Source organism: Gopherus evgoodei, chromosome 1 (assembly GCF_007399415.2).
Source record: "Gopherus evgoodei ecotype Sinaloan lineage chromosome 1, rGopEvg1_v1.p, whole genome shotgun sequence".
In the NCBI taxonomy this organism is placed as follows: Eukaryota; Metazoa; Chordata; order Testudines; family Testudinidae; genus Gopherus; species Gopherus evgoodei.
In genome coordinates this window covers 123,659,667-123,676,877 of record NC_044322.1, presented here as the reverse complement: position 1 = coordinate 123,676,877, position 17,211 = coordinate 123,659,667, and the positions used below count along the sequence as shown (strand labels likewise).

General features: G+C 40.6%; 1 protein-coding gene across 3 annotated transcripts in view; it reads right to left on the bottom strand.

The window, feature by feature from the left end:
* Positions 1 to 17,211, bottom strand: part of JADE3 (jade family PHD finger 3) — an 89,223-nt gene that overhangs the window by 13,710 nt on the left and 58,302 nt on the right. For all 3 annotated transcript variants that reach the window (XM_030571378.1, XM_030571388.1, XM_030571398.1), the window contains 3 exons: positions 7,585 to 7,742; positions 2,910 to 3,100; positions 1,585 to 1,796 (listed from right to left, as the gene is read on the bottom strand). In XM_030571378.1, the coding sequence (XP_030427238.1) occupies positions 1,585 to 1,796; positions 2,910 to 3,100; positions 7,585 to 7,742 (561 nt within the window). The remainder of the gene's footprint in view (positions 1 to 1,584; positions 1,797 to 2,909; positions 3,101 to 7,584; positions 7,743 to 17,211) is intronic.

The window sequence follows — 17,211 nt, the reverse complement described above, 5'->3', positions numbered from 1 at the left end:
GAAGACAGGATACTGGGCTAGATGGACCTTTGGTCTGACCCAGTATGGTCATTCTTATGTTAAGTTCACACTTAGATTTTTACTGCTACTATGACTTAGTTTACAACAGCTTTAGTAGCTTAAGTCCAATTTCAAATTCCTTTGATTTAGCATTTTCTAGTTAATGGCTTCATTTCCTACTCCAGGAAGCCTAAACTAAGTGCAGGTCTATACTTAAAGCTGCATTGGCACAGCTGCAGCGCTTTAGTGAAGATGCTACTACAGCAGTGGGAGAGCATCTCCCATCGGCATTGTTAAGTCACCTCCCTGAGAGGCAGTAGCTATATTTGCAGTAGATATAGCACTGTCTACACTGGAAGTTAGGTTGATATAACTGCATCGCCCTGTGTACCAATGCACATTGGTGTGTGCAATGTGCAATGCACACTTACATTGGTGTGTACCGATGTACACACCAATGTAAGTGTGTAGTGTAGACCTGGGGTAAGAAAACTGACTTTTCGAAAAGTGACTTCAGGTTTTTTTGTTAATGCAATAAACTAAAGAAACTCAGTTCCATTTTTCTTTGTGCTATCTAGAGGGGTAAACTACAAAAGATGCTATATTACACCATTGGAGTCTGTGAATGTGGTGACTAACAAAGTCAATGCATTCATTCAGAGCTTTGCTAAGTTAGAAGTACAAAAAAAAAAAACCACCACAAAAAAAAATAAAAAAACCACTGGGGAAAAAACTTGATAATGGTTACTAGGCTAATCTCGATAACACTAATGTCCAGCACAACAATGAATGATTTTTAAGAGGCCTATGTAAGTTATGTTCACTGAGTGTTCAATTATAATTGTCACAAAATATGAGAAGTCTTAGTCTAATTTCAAGAACATTTACAGCATCATCTTTTCCAAAGAAGGACTCTGTAGAAATCAGAACCCTGCAGTCTGTTCTATGAGGAGGAATCCCTGTATTTATGTGGTGCCCCACTGAACTCATCCAGTTTCAAGATCAAATTAATGTTTGCAATGTCATAATAAGAAATATCCCAGGCTGACAGGCACCTGGAACAAGCTTCCTAACACTTCTGAAAAAAATCTGTCCAGTTACTTTAGGTGTCTAAATTTGGCTTAGATGCCCAGCTTTAGGCAATCAGGTTCTGGCCCCAATTAACAGGCCAAACAAGGATGGAAAACCTCAGTCAGTTCCTTAACGAAGGCTCTATATTTCTTAGCATCTTTCTATCTTCAAAGCACCTTAAAATACTAATTCATCCTTACAATATACCTCTGACGTTGGAAACTATCACCCCCGTTCTAAAGATGAGGAAACAATTTGCGCTGGGCCACAGAGAAGTGCTTGCCAGAGCTGGGATTACACCTGCATTCCCCCTGTCCTCAGACCACATCACTTCGATATTCATTGTGCTAGACAGCATAATCAAGTCTATTTGTAGGAATACAAAAGTCGACCTTCAATCAGTAGCAGTCTCCATGCCTAGAAGATCTTAAAAGCCCTCCAGAATGGCTATTTAAAGCTTGTTCAAATTACACACCCAGAAACAAAAACAATTTCAACATCTCTAACACAAACCTGATGGACACAAACATTACACTTGTCACAAAACACCATATCATTCCCATCTTCACTGTCAGGGGACCGGCACACATCACAGATCACATTTTCATCGTATTCTATGCCCAGCCCTTCCTCAGTTTCAATAGCATGGTTCATATTCTCATGACATTGCCGTTCCAGGACTTCTACTGTTTTCTCCATTGTGTTCTCATCAAGGGGTCCACATCCTGCAAGAGGGGAAGGGATTAGAATGCATATACAATCTATGAGTAAAGATAGGACACAAGAGAAATACACTTCTATCAACTAATAAAGGAAACAGAGCCCACTTTTTCATCTTTATGTAAATCCTGACAAAATGTTTATTTACAAAATGTTTATTCTCCACTAGTTACATTTGGTTTAATAAAGGTAACTTCAAAACTATAACAAAATAACAAACCAACCAAATCTTGGAGAAAAAGCTAAACTACAGTAACTTTTCTTTAATACCACAACTTAAGCAAATAGAGCAACATGTGGAAGAGAAACCGCAACAATGCCATGTGGTACAATGTACTTTTCAAAAAAAGAGATTTGCTCCCAAGAGTAATTTTCTATCAAAGAAAGTTTATATCTTGCTATAAAATCCCACAAAATATTTCAAAACCAACACATCTAGTATACTGCCAGAGTGATTAGCATGATGGCAGGGAAAAATTCATTTTTAATAAAATGGTAAATGAATACGCTATCAAGCAGTTATGTACAAATCTGGGTTTTGTCCATATCACCCTGTCTTCATTCACATTCTTCCTTAAACAACAAACACACTTGGTTCACTCAGATTAGTGTAAATCCACTGTAAGAGAAGCCTGTTTTAAAAGGATCTGCCATGCTAAGATCACATTGTCACAATATCCTGAGTACTTTGTATTTAGAATGCAAGCTCCAGGAGGCAGAGACTGTGTCTTCCTCAAAGTCAAACTACAAGTCCACATTTTGTAGAGATACTGTGCATATTTATAAGGAATGAAAATACAAGCTTTTTTCTTATACAAAAGGGGAATTTCAAGTTTTAGGAACTCAAAAATGGTTTCTAACCCACTGGATATTTGTTTTGAGTCTGCAAAAGCTGCATGTAATCATGAAGGATATGAAGAAAAAAAGTTCTTAGCCACAATTTGTAAATCTTTCAGATTAAGCTAATGTAGCAAATGACTTCTGTAAACACTTTCTTGACAGAATTCTAAAGTTATTTTTCCCCTAACATTTTTTTTCTAAACTCATCTCTACAAATACCCCAGACCATTTACTGAATTCCCAACAAATTTAATAATTAAATTGTATTGTAAAATTACCCATTTCTGTAAGTTCCTCATTTAATTCTTGAAGCCAAAAGATATCCATGTCATCCAAGTCATAGCGACACACAGATTCTGCCAATTCTAGAATATTGATGTAACCAGGTTCTGTGGGCTCTTGGCTGGAACAATGGATGTACTTCCTAGGTCGCGTATACAGTACTTCCTTCACCTTTTCTGCTACAACCCTAAATGTAAAATTAAGAGAAATAGCATTGTTAGCTATAATTCTGCAAGATGTTAAGTGTCTGGTATCAGGTGCAAAATGCCTTCCGTTTCCATTGACATCCAATGGCCCAATGACTGACATGAGCACCAGGGTGGTGGTTTTGCAATGAAAAAGTCTGTTCTGGTCACTAGCCAACAAGTGGAGTTTTGGTTCCTACTGAGCCCTCACTCAGTGAACTAGAGGATTGGTTATCAGAAAGTCTTTAGATTGTACAATATTGACCAGACAACTCATGTTTCAAGACTACTTTGTAAATGTCGTTTCCATACATGAAAAGTTATTGAAGAAAAAAAAAAAGAGCAAGATTCATTCTGTATGTGGAATAGTTTTCTAAATTATATACTGTATATATTTATATAAATTATATAATACACTGGGATTGCTCAGTGGTTTGAGCATTGGCCTGCTAAACCCAAAGGATTGTGAGTTCAATCCTTGAGGAGGCCACTAAGGGATCTGAGGCAAAAATCAGTACTTGGTCCTGTAGTGAAGGCAGGGGGCTGGACTCAACCTTTCAAGGTCCTTTCCAGTTCTAGGAGATAGGTATATCTCCAATTTTTTTTTAATATGGTCTTAATTTGAAATCAAAATTAATTTTCATTTTTAATTACATTTTGAAATTTGACAAACGTGCCTTCAACTGGACCATTTTGGAATTGTTTATGAAATTGTAGAATACATTATGTACATAAAATTCCATTCTCCTTTGTTCAAGCCTTCTTCTAAACTGTAATATTAAGTCTTCATAACAATTAGACTGATTGATAATCTAGCAGATAACTGGTCCTTTTCAATAGAATTTTGTTTGGCAATGGAAGGGGGAGAAAACAGATGCATGCTCCACATTTTAGATAAATAGCTCCTATTTATATTTTTGCAAACGACATCTTATAAAAGCCAATGCTTATATTATTATTTTGGGTATGTAAGAAGAATTCTGTTGCCAAGTGGACACTGAAGGAGAAAGAACGTAGCTAAAATAACCAGGTAGCAAGGGAGAATGTTGACCTATGGGTCCTTTAGTCCCACCAGATGCTTCGTAATGAAGCCCATTGTGCCACTGTAAAGTGCCTTATGTGAAAGGAAAAACTAATCTTAGACACAAAGTCAGTTTCTCTCTGTATTTAATGCAAGAGGGTCTACACATGAAAGGACTGCAGTGGGAAACTGAACAGAATACTTCCATATGTGAAATGCATTGTGCTTGGTAGACATAGGCAAGCCAAAAGAAGAACATTTTTGTGAAAGGAGGAGAGTACATTTATGTGGTAGTCTAGCAAATTATCAAAATAGATATTTGGGTTATTTCTCTGAACTCTGATGACCGACAATTCTTATTGGGAACGTGAGTTACCAATGTTTCACAAGTACTGTTTTCCTGCCCTGTCTTCCTCTCTTTTCCTTTCTGTTGCTTCTCCTCCTCACTGTGCTGTTTCTTTTCCCCCTCCTCCTTTTTCTAGAAACTGCTATGGTACAGTAGCTCCAGTTAGGAGTGGGGTGTTTTTTTGTTTTACATTTCTGTACTTGCAAAAGCCCTAGCTAAATACAGTTATACCAAGATTAACTATGTTGTCAAAAGCACTTGTTTAGCATAGGAGCAAGTATAAACTATATTAGCAAAAGCATTTTTCTGGTAGTATAGACCATGCCTACACTAGGAGGGTTTGCCAGCACAACTATACTGGCAAATCTTTTCTAGTGTGGACCTGGCTTTGATATTTTTCATCCATCCCCGGTTAATTTAAAAAAAAAAGCACAAACCACACCACAAACAGTGTTTGTTTAAGGTAAGAAGAGTTTACCCTTTCCTAATCTTCGCAGCAGCTGTCTTGAGGTGAGGGTAGGTGGTAAGAAAGAGAAGACTCTAAGAAGAAACTAAACTACACAGAAGTGTGACTCCTCTACTCAGCCTGAGGAACTGAGCAGACAGATGGATTAAATTTAACTAAGTAGTAAGACCATGCATAATACAGAACAAGAAATGTTTCTTATTGATGGATTCTGAATTAACTGATTTTCATAGTACTTCAGTAAAGAGATTATATTCTGCTAAAGAGTTAAAAATAAAACAGAATTAGGACACTGCAGTAAAATGAAATTATGGTCAAAAACCTAAATTTAGGCACCTAAAAGTAGGATTTTTGGAAGTGCTTAAGTGACTTGAGAACACAAGTCCTACTGACTTCAGTGGAACTTGTGCTCTGAAATTACTTAGGCTTTTTTGAAAATCTCACCTATTGGTTCTTAAAATGTTAAAAATTTTGAACTATGTCAAAATTCACTTTTATTTGCATATCTCCATCTCAAATATTACATTCCAGTTGGAATGAGCAGTTGAACCAACTGATTGCATACTGTATTATTGCACTACAAAAGTATACTGAGTAAGATCTTATGAAAGCTTGTAATGTTCTGAATGTGATGGTCATTATGAGATATGTATATAAACTATGGTTATGAATCTATGTATTTATGTATACCAAAACTGTGTTCAAACTGTACTACAACTTCAGCTACACTTCACAGCAGGGCAGTGAGCAGTCAAGCAGGGAGGGCCCCTCCCAAGCCAGTGTTTACTTGAATCCTGTTTCATGTAACCAGTCCATTGTCCAGCCCAGGAAAAGACAAATGATGTACCATTAGACTTCCTGAGAAAACACGAAGACATCCCACCCCTGGGATACCAAGTCAAGAGGGGGTTCCCCCACCCTGAATAACCATACATAAGGCTACGAGTTGTCACAGAGGTCACAGATTCAGTGATTATTTGTGACCTCTCTGACTTCAGGACTTCAGCAGTCCACCTCCCTCGGTTGGGGGGCTGCGGCTTCCATGAATTCTTGTTTACTGCCCGTGATCTGTCCATGACTTTTCCTAAAAATAACCAGACAAAATCTTAACCTGAACCATGAAGTCACTGTGGTCAAAGGGGGGGGGGGGGGGGAGAGAAAGCCTTTTAAAAGCAGGCTTGGGACTGAGAGTTTTTATCCAGAAACTGGATAGTTTAAGTGGGAGGTTGTCCATGAATGCTGGACTTCCCCCTATAGCTGGGGGTACACTGGAAAGCTGTTAGAAGGTGATAAGTAACTTGTATTGTTTTATCTAAAAGGGAAGAGTAAAGCCTGAGGTTGCATCTTTATGTTCACTTTCTTTTACTATTTTATCTTTGAATCGGTGTTTTTTCTATTGAATAAACTGTTGGTTTACTTATACCTCAAGTAGGTCTCTGTTGTGCAAACTACATGGAGTGTGTATGCCAAAGAAAGCTGGTATCTGGGCGGGGGTCTAGTTTCATGCCTTTGGGGGTGACAGACCAGAGGGGACCAGTCTGATTGTCTGATACTTAAACTCAAAGAGAATGAATTTGGGGAGACTTGAGACTGCAAGGGCTGTTGGTATCACCTTGCAGGGATAACTAGGCTGAGAGAGCAGAGTGAGACTTTCTGCTTGTGGGTTGGCTACTGGTGTCAGAGATCTGAACCAGAGATACTGCATAAAAGACGCAAAGTTACAGGGTAGGTGGTGACAGAATCCATTACTGGTCTGGGTGATCCCCAAAGTGTCAGTCATCACATTTCAAAAAGGGAAAGTGGTTAGAGGTCTTCTTGGAGGGGCTCACAAATGATCACTGAAGACTGTAATTATTTAAGCCCCAAAGTCAAAGAGGCTCGCTAGTGCACAGAGGTCCCCCAATGCAAAACTAATTGCAGGATCAAGAGCATTAGACTGGAAAATAGAAGGAAAATGTAAAATGAGGTGGTAGAGAATTTAGGAGAATGAATAGCATTTCCGTCTATGTCTATAGATATACACACATTTCGACTGTAATATATGTATTTTACAGTGAAAGTTCTCAGCCGTTTATGTCAGGACAGAAACAGGTTACTGGAGATAGCTAGGAAGGATGCTCATACCTCCCCCCCCCCAATGATTCTAAGATGTTCTTACTGTCCTCTGAAGCTTTGGCAGATATCAGTCACTGCTGGAGACTAGATCCCATCTGAGGTGGATTAAGTGTTTGCTGCATTATTACAATTTATGTTGTCCTGGTTTTACGGGTAGATTTATGTAATATAACCGATGCAACAGAATACTGTTTGGAATTGTATTTGATTGGTCACAAGAAGTTAGATGACTGTTTTATGCAGAGCACCAAATGCTCAAAGAAAGCGTTTTTCAGTTTGATCCTAGTTAGGAGTAGTGCATGTTTGCTTTCTGCCTTCAGTTCAGATCTGCCTTCCAGCCCCAAGTACCACTGATGTTGTCTCCAAATATGTAATATTTGAATTTTAAAAGATTTTTGGACTTGGGAGGCAGTTGTACAACAGGTTTAAGTATACTAAACAAGCAAGCATTAGCTGCAATTAGATCGTAAACCCTTGAGACAGACTCATTTTATGTTTTGTCCAGTACCAATCACATTCAGTGTTTAAGACTAATTACCTGAGAGAAGGCAGTGGAATCGTGTCGGGACTGGCTGGGACCTGAACACCCTTTTCCCATTCTTGTTTCCATGTGTCTGCAAAGAGGTAATATTCATCAGGGTTAACATGGTGAGAGTCCGGGAGTTTCATGGCACTAATGAGGTCCTTCCGGAACACCTGCAAAGAAAACCCAGATATCCTATTAGACAGGTGTATTAAATGGCGTCTTAATCATTCTCCCTTCCCCTAACACAATAACCAACCTGTTAACACATTTAATGTGGTCAATTATTTATCAAATATTCTTAAAAAAGTCTTTCTAAATTGTAATATTTCAACCCATTGCCCCACACACCCCTTGTTCACTGTCTCGCAGCAGAAGCTATGTGTCCTTCCCTACTCCTCCCTCCCCTCACACAAGAGCCTTTCTGCCTCCTGAGGCCTCCCCAATCCCACTGAGCACCAGGAGATCCCACCCTCACCAGACTGGGAGCTTCACATTGCTAGTCCATCTCCTCCGAGACATTAGTCCCATTTCTTCACAGAAAACCACTGTGGGCTTTATACTAGGGCTGTCAAGCGATTAAAAAAAATAAAAATCATGATTAACAGCATAATTAATCACACTGTTAATAATAGAATACCATTTATTTAAATTTGTGCATGTTTTCTTCATTTTAAAATACATTGATTTCAATTACAACACAGAATACAAGTGTACAGTGCTCACTTTATATTTAATTTTGATTACTAGTATTTTCACGGTAAAAAAACCCAAAAGAAATACTATTTTTCAATTCACTTAATACAAGTACTGCAGTGCAATGTCTTTATCATGAAAGTTGAACTTTCAAATGTAGAATTATGTACGAAAAAGCTGCATTCAAAAATAAAACTAACATTTTAGAGTCTGCAAGTCCACTCAGTCATACTTCTTGTTCAGCCAATTGCTCAGACAAACAAGTTTGTTTAAATTTTCAGGAGATAATGCTGCCCACTTCTTGTTTACAATGTCACCTGAAAGTGAGAACAGGTGTTCTCATGGCATTGTTGCAGCCAGTGTCACAAGATATTTACGTGCTAGATGCGCTAAAGATTCATATGTCCCTTCATGTTTCAACTGCCATTCCAGAGGATGTGTCTCCATGCTGATAACGGGTTCTGTTCAATAACAGTACAAAGCAGTGTTGACCGATGCATGTTCATTTTCATTATCTGAGTCAGATGCCACCAACAGAAGGTTAATTTTCTTTTTTGGTTGTTCGGGTTCTGTGCTTTCCACATCAGAGTGTTCCTTTAAGGCTTCTAAAAGCATGCTCCACACCTCGTCCCTCTCTGATTTTGGAAGGCACTTAAGATTCTTAAATGTTGGGTCAAATGCTGTAACTATCTTTAGAAATCTCACATTGGTACCTTCTTTGTGTTTTTGCCAAATCTGCAGTGAAAGTGTTCTTAAAACGATGAACATGTGCTCAGTCATCATCGTCCGAGACTGCTATAACATGAAATATATGGCAGAATGTGGGTAAAACAGAATGGGGGGGATACACAATTCTCCCCCAAGGAGTTCAGGCACAAATCTAATAAACGTGTTATTTTTTTAACCAGCGTCATCAGCATGGAAGCATGTCCTCTGGAATGGTGGACAAAGCATGAAGGGGCATATGAATGTTTAGCATATCTGGCACGTAAATACCTTGCAATGCTGGCTACAAAAGTGCCATGCAAATGCCTCTTCTCTTCTTATTTACAATGTCACCAGAAAGTGAGGGCAGCATTATGTCTTGTACATGAAAACAAACTTGTCTGTCTTAGTGACTGGCTGAGCAAAAAGTAGGACTGAGTGGATGTGTAGGCTCTGAAGTTTTACATTGTTTTGTTTTTGAGTGCAGTTATGTAACAAAAAAAATCTACATTTGTAAGTTGCACTTTCATGACAAAGACTGCACTACAGTACTTGTATGAGGTGAATTGAAAAATACATTTATCATTTTTACAGTGCAAATATTTGTAATAAAAAACACTTTGATTTCAGTTACAACACAGAATACAATAAATATGAAAATGTAGAAAAACATCCAAAATATTGAATGCATTTCAATTGGTATTCTGTTGGTTAACAGTGCGATTAAAACTGCAATGAACTGTGATTACTGTATATACTCATTCATAAGCAGAATTTTTAGTAAAAAAGGGAAGCACCAGAGAAGGGGGTCGGCTCATGAACAGGTATAAAGAGGGAGAGGTGGGACACAGCCCCCGCCCCCAACAGAGGGAGCAAGGAGAGGCAGCACAGTGAGAAGGGAAGAGGCGGGGCCAGAATCTCTCCTCTTTTGGCCACGTTGCTCTCCCCCAAGCCTCCGAAGCAGCTGCAGCTCCAGGGCTGGCAGGCTGCAGCTGTGCCGCTCAGCCCCACTCCCCAGAGCAGGCTGTGGCCATGCCACCCGGCCAAGCCCGCTGGAACATCCTGTGGTCACGCCACCCAGCCTGCTGGAGCAGTTCCAGCCAGGTCAGAGACATCTTTCCCTGGCCTTCCCCAGGTAAGGTGGGAAGGGATGGGATGGGGAGAGTGTGGGGATCCCGGGCTAGGGGAGGTGTCATGTTGTGGTGTGTGTGGTCACACGGGTTACTCCCCGACTCCTAGCTTCTCCCCACCAAAACATTTCCCCACCAGTTGTTGTCCCGGCTCGTCAGGGTAAGCAGCTGGTGCGCCAGAACACTTTGTTTACTTAGGTTAACCTCTGTGCCTGCGGATGCTCAAGGTAAACAAACCGTCTTGGCTCCCCAACGGCTTATCCTGATGGCCTGGGAGCCAAAGTTTGCTGACCTCTGAATTATAAGGTTGGCTAATGAATGGGTTATAAAAAATTTCCATTTTTACTTATCCATCTTGGGGGGGGTTGGCTAATTTTTTAAATGGCAATTACATTTTTATTGAGTTAATTGAGAGAGTTAACTGCAATTAATCAACAGCCCTACTTTATAACCATTTCCCTCTATCTTGAGGTTTACTATCTCCCTGCTGCTTGCTCTAGACTGAAGGACTGGTCAATTAGCAGCAACAAGGGGAGGCAGAGTGTAGGTAATCATTCCCCTCAGGGGTGGTGAAGTGGGGTCACTCAGAACCCTCGGGCAAGAGTCCCTACTCACCTCTGCCTTGGTGGTCACAGACACTCTTCTCCTACCTCAGCCTCCCCAACCTACCCAACACTCTCCAGACACTGGTCTGTCATCAGTGTATAAGACACTGAAACTAGACAGTATCTTAAGCATTAAAGTTAAACTAAAGACTTTACAATGCTCAATACTATATTCAGGATTCTATGTGTCTTACAACAGCAACCACACAATCCTGTTCAGCATCACTCAGTACAAGCCGTATAATGCAATACACGCTTTCTAAAAAAAAAAAAAAAAAAATCACAAACACTGAGTAATCACACTAAGTTCTTTTTGCACTGATATGGTTTAAAAAAGGACTTAAGTTTCTTAAAACTAAACACATAATGTTGTTTTAACGGAATAACCTCCAGAGACTGCCTCCTCTAGTTTGTCTCTTCAAAAAAGTAGGTACACACAATTTAGCAGAGTGATTTAAGTGAAGGGCACATTTACAGTTTGAATTAGCTAGAAGTTAATAAATGCACTGGTAAACTACAAATGTATTTATACAATGAGCAAAAGCAGTTACCATGGCTTGTTTCAAAGAAACTGGCCTCAGGTGGACATCATGGCTGATCAGGCTCAACAAAACAAAAAAAACCCTGTAAGCCGAAAGTGATCTAATGGCAAAAATCAAAAGAAAGGAAAATTATCTCTGATGGATTGGTGGAACTCTTGGTACCACTGAGATAATGTCAGATAAAACAGAAATTAGAGGTTTCAGATTTATCCTCCTTTTACCCTCTTCAATCTAATGGTTTTAGCCATTTTAAGATTGGTTTAGAATTCTCTTCAGAATTTTATTACCCTGCACCCTCAGTGTGAAACAGATTTTGAAACTGTGCAGGATGGTACAGCTAAACATGCTTTTTTGCAAACTCATTGTAAAGAATCTGAGCATTTCTAACCATGGGCCTACTGGAAAAAGTGATCTAGCAAACTTTAAACTTTAAACGTGTTTAAATTGGGTCTGGTTATTAAAACTCCATTTTAAATCAATCAGGCAGACGGTTTCATTAGTATACAAATATGTTTGTGTTAATTATTTTAAAATGAACACAATCATGTCGGTCTTATTAAGATAGGCTGCCAGTAATCTGGGGCAGAAATGGCAGCTTATAATACCACACCAGTTTATTTTATACATAGAAGGAGGAGCGCACATTAAACAGAAGCGTAACAAAAACAGATTAACTATGACAGACCCTAGAATCTTCACCACCTAATGTCCTTATATTAGAGCATTCAGTTTACAGAAGTCATCTGTTGTAAGATTCCTCAAGTAACCAAACCTTTAGAAGCTAAATACTAATTTTAAAGTCAAACTTCGGAGAAGTAATTTATAACCAATTAAATCATTGGCCCCAGACATGTTGTTAAAGCTTGCCCTAGCTATATCATTGTTGATTAGAAGCATACTGGCAACGACAACTAGCTCTGAAGTTTCCCTATACTGGAATGAGAACACTGCAGCGAAACTGAAATCTGTTGAAACACTCAATTTTTCTAAGCTGTGTAATATAATAAATAAAATTGAAAGTGTTTTATACCAATTCAAACCCACATGATTTCCATCTTTACCGTGGAAGAGGACTGGGGGGAAAAATGCATAAGAAATACTAACACGGCACACTTCTGAAGAGTCCTGGAAAAACTCAACAGTATATTTAAGAACAGCAGTTACTGACTTAATTATTTGAGAAAACACTATTTAATATCAGAGGGGTACCCGTGTTAGTCTGGATCTGTAAAAGCAGCAAAGAGTCCTGTGGCACCTTATAGACTAACAGACATTTTGGAGCATGAGCTTTCGTGGGTGAATACCCACTTCGTCAGATGCATGTAGTGGAAATTTCCGTGTGTGTGTGTGTGTGTGAGATATATCAGGCAAGCTAGAGATAATGAGGTAGTTCAATCAGGGAGGGTGAGGCCCTGTTCTAGCAGCTGAGGCGTGAAAACCAAGGGAGGAAAAACTGGTTCTATAATTGGCAAGCCATTCACAGTCTTTGTTTAATCCTGAGCTGATGGTGTCAAATTTGCAGATGAACTGAAGCTCAGCAGTTTCTCTTTGAAGTCTGGTCCTGAAGTTTTTTTGCTGCAGGATGGCCACCTTAAGGTCTGCTATAGCGTGGCCAGGGAGGTTGAAGTGTTCTCCTACAGGTTTTTGTATATTGCCATTCCTAATATCTGATTTGTGTCCGTTTATCCTTTGCCGTAGCGACTGTCCAGTTTGGCCGATGTACATAGCAGAGGGGCATTGCTGGCATAAGATGGCGTATATTACATTACACCAGCAACACCATCACAGAACCTAACCAGATCAGCCACACCATCACCGGTTCATTCACCTGCACGTCCACCAATGTAATGTACGCCATCATATGCCAGCAATGCCCCTCTGCTATGTACATCGGCCAACCTGGACAGTCGCTACGGAAAAGGATAAACGGACACAAATCAGATATTAGAATGGCAATATACAAAACCCTGTAGGAGAACACTTCAACCTCCCTGGCCACGCTATAGCAGACCTTAAGGTGGCCATCCTGCAGCAAAAAAACTTCAGGACCAGACTTCAAAGAGAAACTGCTGAGCTTCAGTTCATCTGCAAATTTGACACCATCAGCTCAGGATTAAACAAAGACTGTGAATGGCTTGCCAATTACAGAACCAGTTTCTCCTCCCTTGGTTTTCACACCTCAACTGCTAGAACAGGGCCTCACCCTCCCTGATTGAACTACCTCATTATCTCTAGCTTGCCTGCATATATATATACACACCTGCCCCTGGAAATTTCCACTACATGCATCTGATGAAGTGGGTATTCACCCACGAAAGCTCATGCTCCAAAACATCTGTTAGTCTATAAGGTGCCACAGGACTCTTTGCTGCTTTTACACTATTTAATGTTATTTGAGGCAGTGCTTTACACACTACCACTTGTAAGTACTGGCTGAAACTAAAACCACAGAAGACTTCATTCAAACAGAGTGATTACTAGTACTAGCAGTGATAGCACTATTAGAGAAGTCAGTATTCTCACAGCACAGCTTTAAGGTGAGTTCATCTTCTCATCGTCCATTATATATTAGAGTTGTGTCATCGATATTTTTAGAACAGAAGTCCCTTGGGACCTGGACTATTTTTTAGTTCTTTGTTGCACAGTACCACCCACCCGGTCTGTGCTCAGCAATATTAAGTATCAGGTATTCTGCTTCAGACACTAAAATAGGTTTACAGTAGAGGTATCACTAGTGGCCAATCAATCAGATGTAATTGTTAGGCATATAGGGGCTCTAAAGCAGGGGTAGTCAAGAGGCACACCTATTCCGCACCACCAGATGCTTTTGAATGGACCCTAAAATCTTTTTATTTATCATTATTGTTATTTTCTCTAGAGTCTGGACCTTGACTATACATTGACTAAGAAATTTGGACCTTGACAAAAAATAATTGACTACTCTACTCTAAATCATAAGGGACCCAACACCTGACCAAAGTTTCCTTGGTACACATAGTTTTCTTTCATAGTTACAGAAACGTTGTAACTTAGCTTTTCTTTCAGAGATCTTGCCATTGTTACAAAGCCATCTATAGTTCTGTCCATCAGCCACAAACCTGGTTTTTCACCTTTGACCAAGCAGCCTCTTCAAACAGTTAAAAGCTCTCACTCAGAGAACAAAAACAGGTATCGAATATTAGTCACCTTACAATTCTTTACTACTACAAGACCTGGTGCAAGTAGGAGAATTAATTCATTAAGTTATTAATTCAGTTACATTATTTTCAGCATTTGTCTTCAATAGTGTCACTATGCCAAACAAATATGGCAAAGAATGGACCTCTTTCAAAAGGGAACAGTGTCTGGAAATCTAGCTTTCCTTATAGTTGTATATATTTTGGAGCAGTCTTAAAATTCCCCCTCGTTGACCAGATCTTTGGAGCAGTAGCGATTCCAAGGGATTGTGTTCTATCTGCACACTTAGGCCTGGTCTACACGGGGAGGTGTCAGCGACATCGATCTAAGATATGCAACTTCAGCTACGAGAATAGCATAGCTGAAGTCGACGTATCTTAGATCGACTTACTTCATGTCCTTGTGGCACGGGATCGACAGCGATGGCTCCCCCATCGACTCCACTTCCATCTCTTGCCCTGGTGGAGTTCCAGAGTCGATGGGGAGCGCATTCGGGGATCAATGTATCGCATGATACATGATACATTGATTCCCCGATTGATCAATCACTACCCACCAATCTGGCGGGTAATGCAGACATACTCTTAGAGATCACTGCCTTCACTTCCTATCTAAAACAGAAAATATAACCATCAAACCTGAGTCATCCCAAGGGACTGCAAGTTTACCAAAAATCACTTTAGATCCTAAAATATGAAGTCTGTAGAAAAACAGACCTCAAAAAGTCACTTGCATATGTAACCTCTTTGCATATTTAAGATGCAGGCTAATCTGAAGATAGTACAGTAGCTGCATGTGAGTCAAAGTAATTTCAATATGGTCCTGATACAAAGCAGAGACTTTAAATGATTATATGACAATCTAGAATCCTGAAGATGAAACTTGTCAGTAAGACAGGAAGTTGGGAATGTTTATTATTGCCCAGTATACATTTGCAGGACATAATTACTTCTAATATAAATAAATATTCAGGTATGTCTTACAAACAAATCCAGTGTCCCCATGTAACACTTTAAAAAGGCAATTTCAAATAGTTATTAAAAGCTATATGGAAATGGAGTACTTACGAATAAAAGGATATTCTCCTTATTTCTTAGGTTAAGCACATGCTGAATTCTAATTGGCTACTCAATATCCATATCTTAACTTCAACAGATGGGCTGGTGGCAGGGAGGGGGGATGGAATGGACATGCACAACATCTCGAAGAATAGTTATGGAAGTTTACTAACCATTTTTAAGTTGAGTGCTTGCTCATGTCCATTTCAATGTAGGTGACTCCCAAACAGTGGAGGGTTCAGAGTTCATTGGCATGCTGATTGTAATACTGCTTGGCCAAAACCCACGTCGTGTCTAGCATGCTGGGTGATGGCATAATGAGATGCCAAGGTATGGACTGACTACCATGTTGCCACTCTACAGATGTCCTGGATAGGAACTTGAGCTACGAATGCAGCCGAAGATGCTTGAGCCCTGGTAGACTGCACCATTAGGGCAGGAGGACCTTTGCTGGGTCATAGCATGTAAGGATATAGGAAGTGATCCACGATGGGATTCTCTGGCCAAGACTGAAAGGCCTTTCATCCTGTCTGCAAGGGTGAATGAAGGCGGATCGTCCAGCTGCTTCTTTTTTTGTTCTTTCCAAAGTGCCAGGGGGTACTCAACCCCCAGCTCTGCCCCAGGCCCACTCCCACTCTACCCCTTTCCTCAAAGCCCCACTCCTGCCCTGCCTCTTTCTGCCTTTGCTCCACCCCCTCCCCCAGAGCACACCAGGTCCCTACTCCTCTCCTCTCCCCTCCCCTCCAGAGCCTCCTGAATGCCATGAAACAGCTGATTGCTGTGGGCGGGAGGATGGAGGGGGAAGGCTGCATACCTCCTGCCTGCAGCAATCAGCTATTTTGTGGCATTTAGGAGGGTGTGGAGAGGAGGGGGAGGAGTGAGGCTGCAGCGCGCAGTCTCCCCCCTCCTTCCCCATACCTCCCACCCACAGCAATCAGCTGTTTTGGGGCATTCAAGAGGCTGCACACTGCATTCTCTCTCCTCTCCCCAGCCTCCTGAAAACTGTGAAACAGCTGATTGCTGCAGGCAGGAGGCGCAGGGAGGGAGGACAAACCTGCTGATCCACTGGGCCATTGGTGGGCAGGAGGCGGTGGGGGTGGAGTGGAGCTGATCGGGGGCTGTCAGCCCACCCTGGTTCCAAGCCCCCAGGGCCAAACAACACTATAATCAAACACTGTGCAACTTTAAATGAGTATGTTCTCTAATAGATCAGTGACATAAAACAACCTTAACCTGGATGACGTTAAGTGAGGAGTTACTGTACATAAAAGGTTGTTACAAGGAGGAGGGAGAAATTTTTTTCCCCCTAACTTCTGAGGATAGGACAAGAAGCAATGGGCTTAAATTCCAGCAAGGGAGGTTTAGGTTGAACATTAGGAAAAACTTCCTGTCAAGGTGGTTAAGCACAGGAATAAATTGGCTAGGGAGGTTGTGGAATCTCCGCCACTGGTGATTTTTAAGAGCAGGTTAGACAAACACCTGTGAGGGATGGTCTAGATAGTACTTAGTCCTGCCTTGAGTGCAGGGGACTGGACTAGATGACCTCTCTCTGTCCTCTCTAATCCTACGATTCTATGGTTCACGATTAATCTGAGCAACCTTCTGTGTCCCTGAAAGATTGTGAAAATACGTATCCTTCAAATCAAGGGCAGCATACCAGTCCCCTGGATCCAGGGAGGGAATGATGGAGACTAAAGAGATCATGAAGAAACCAAAGTTCTGCATGAAC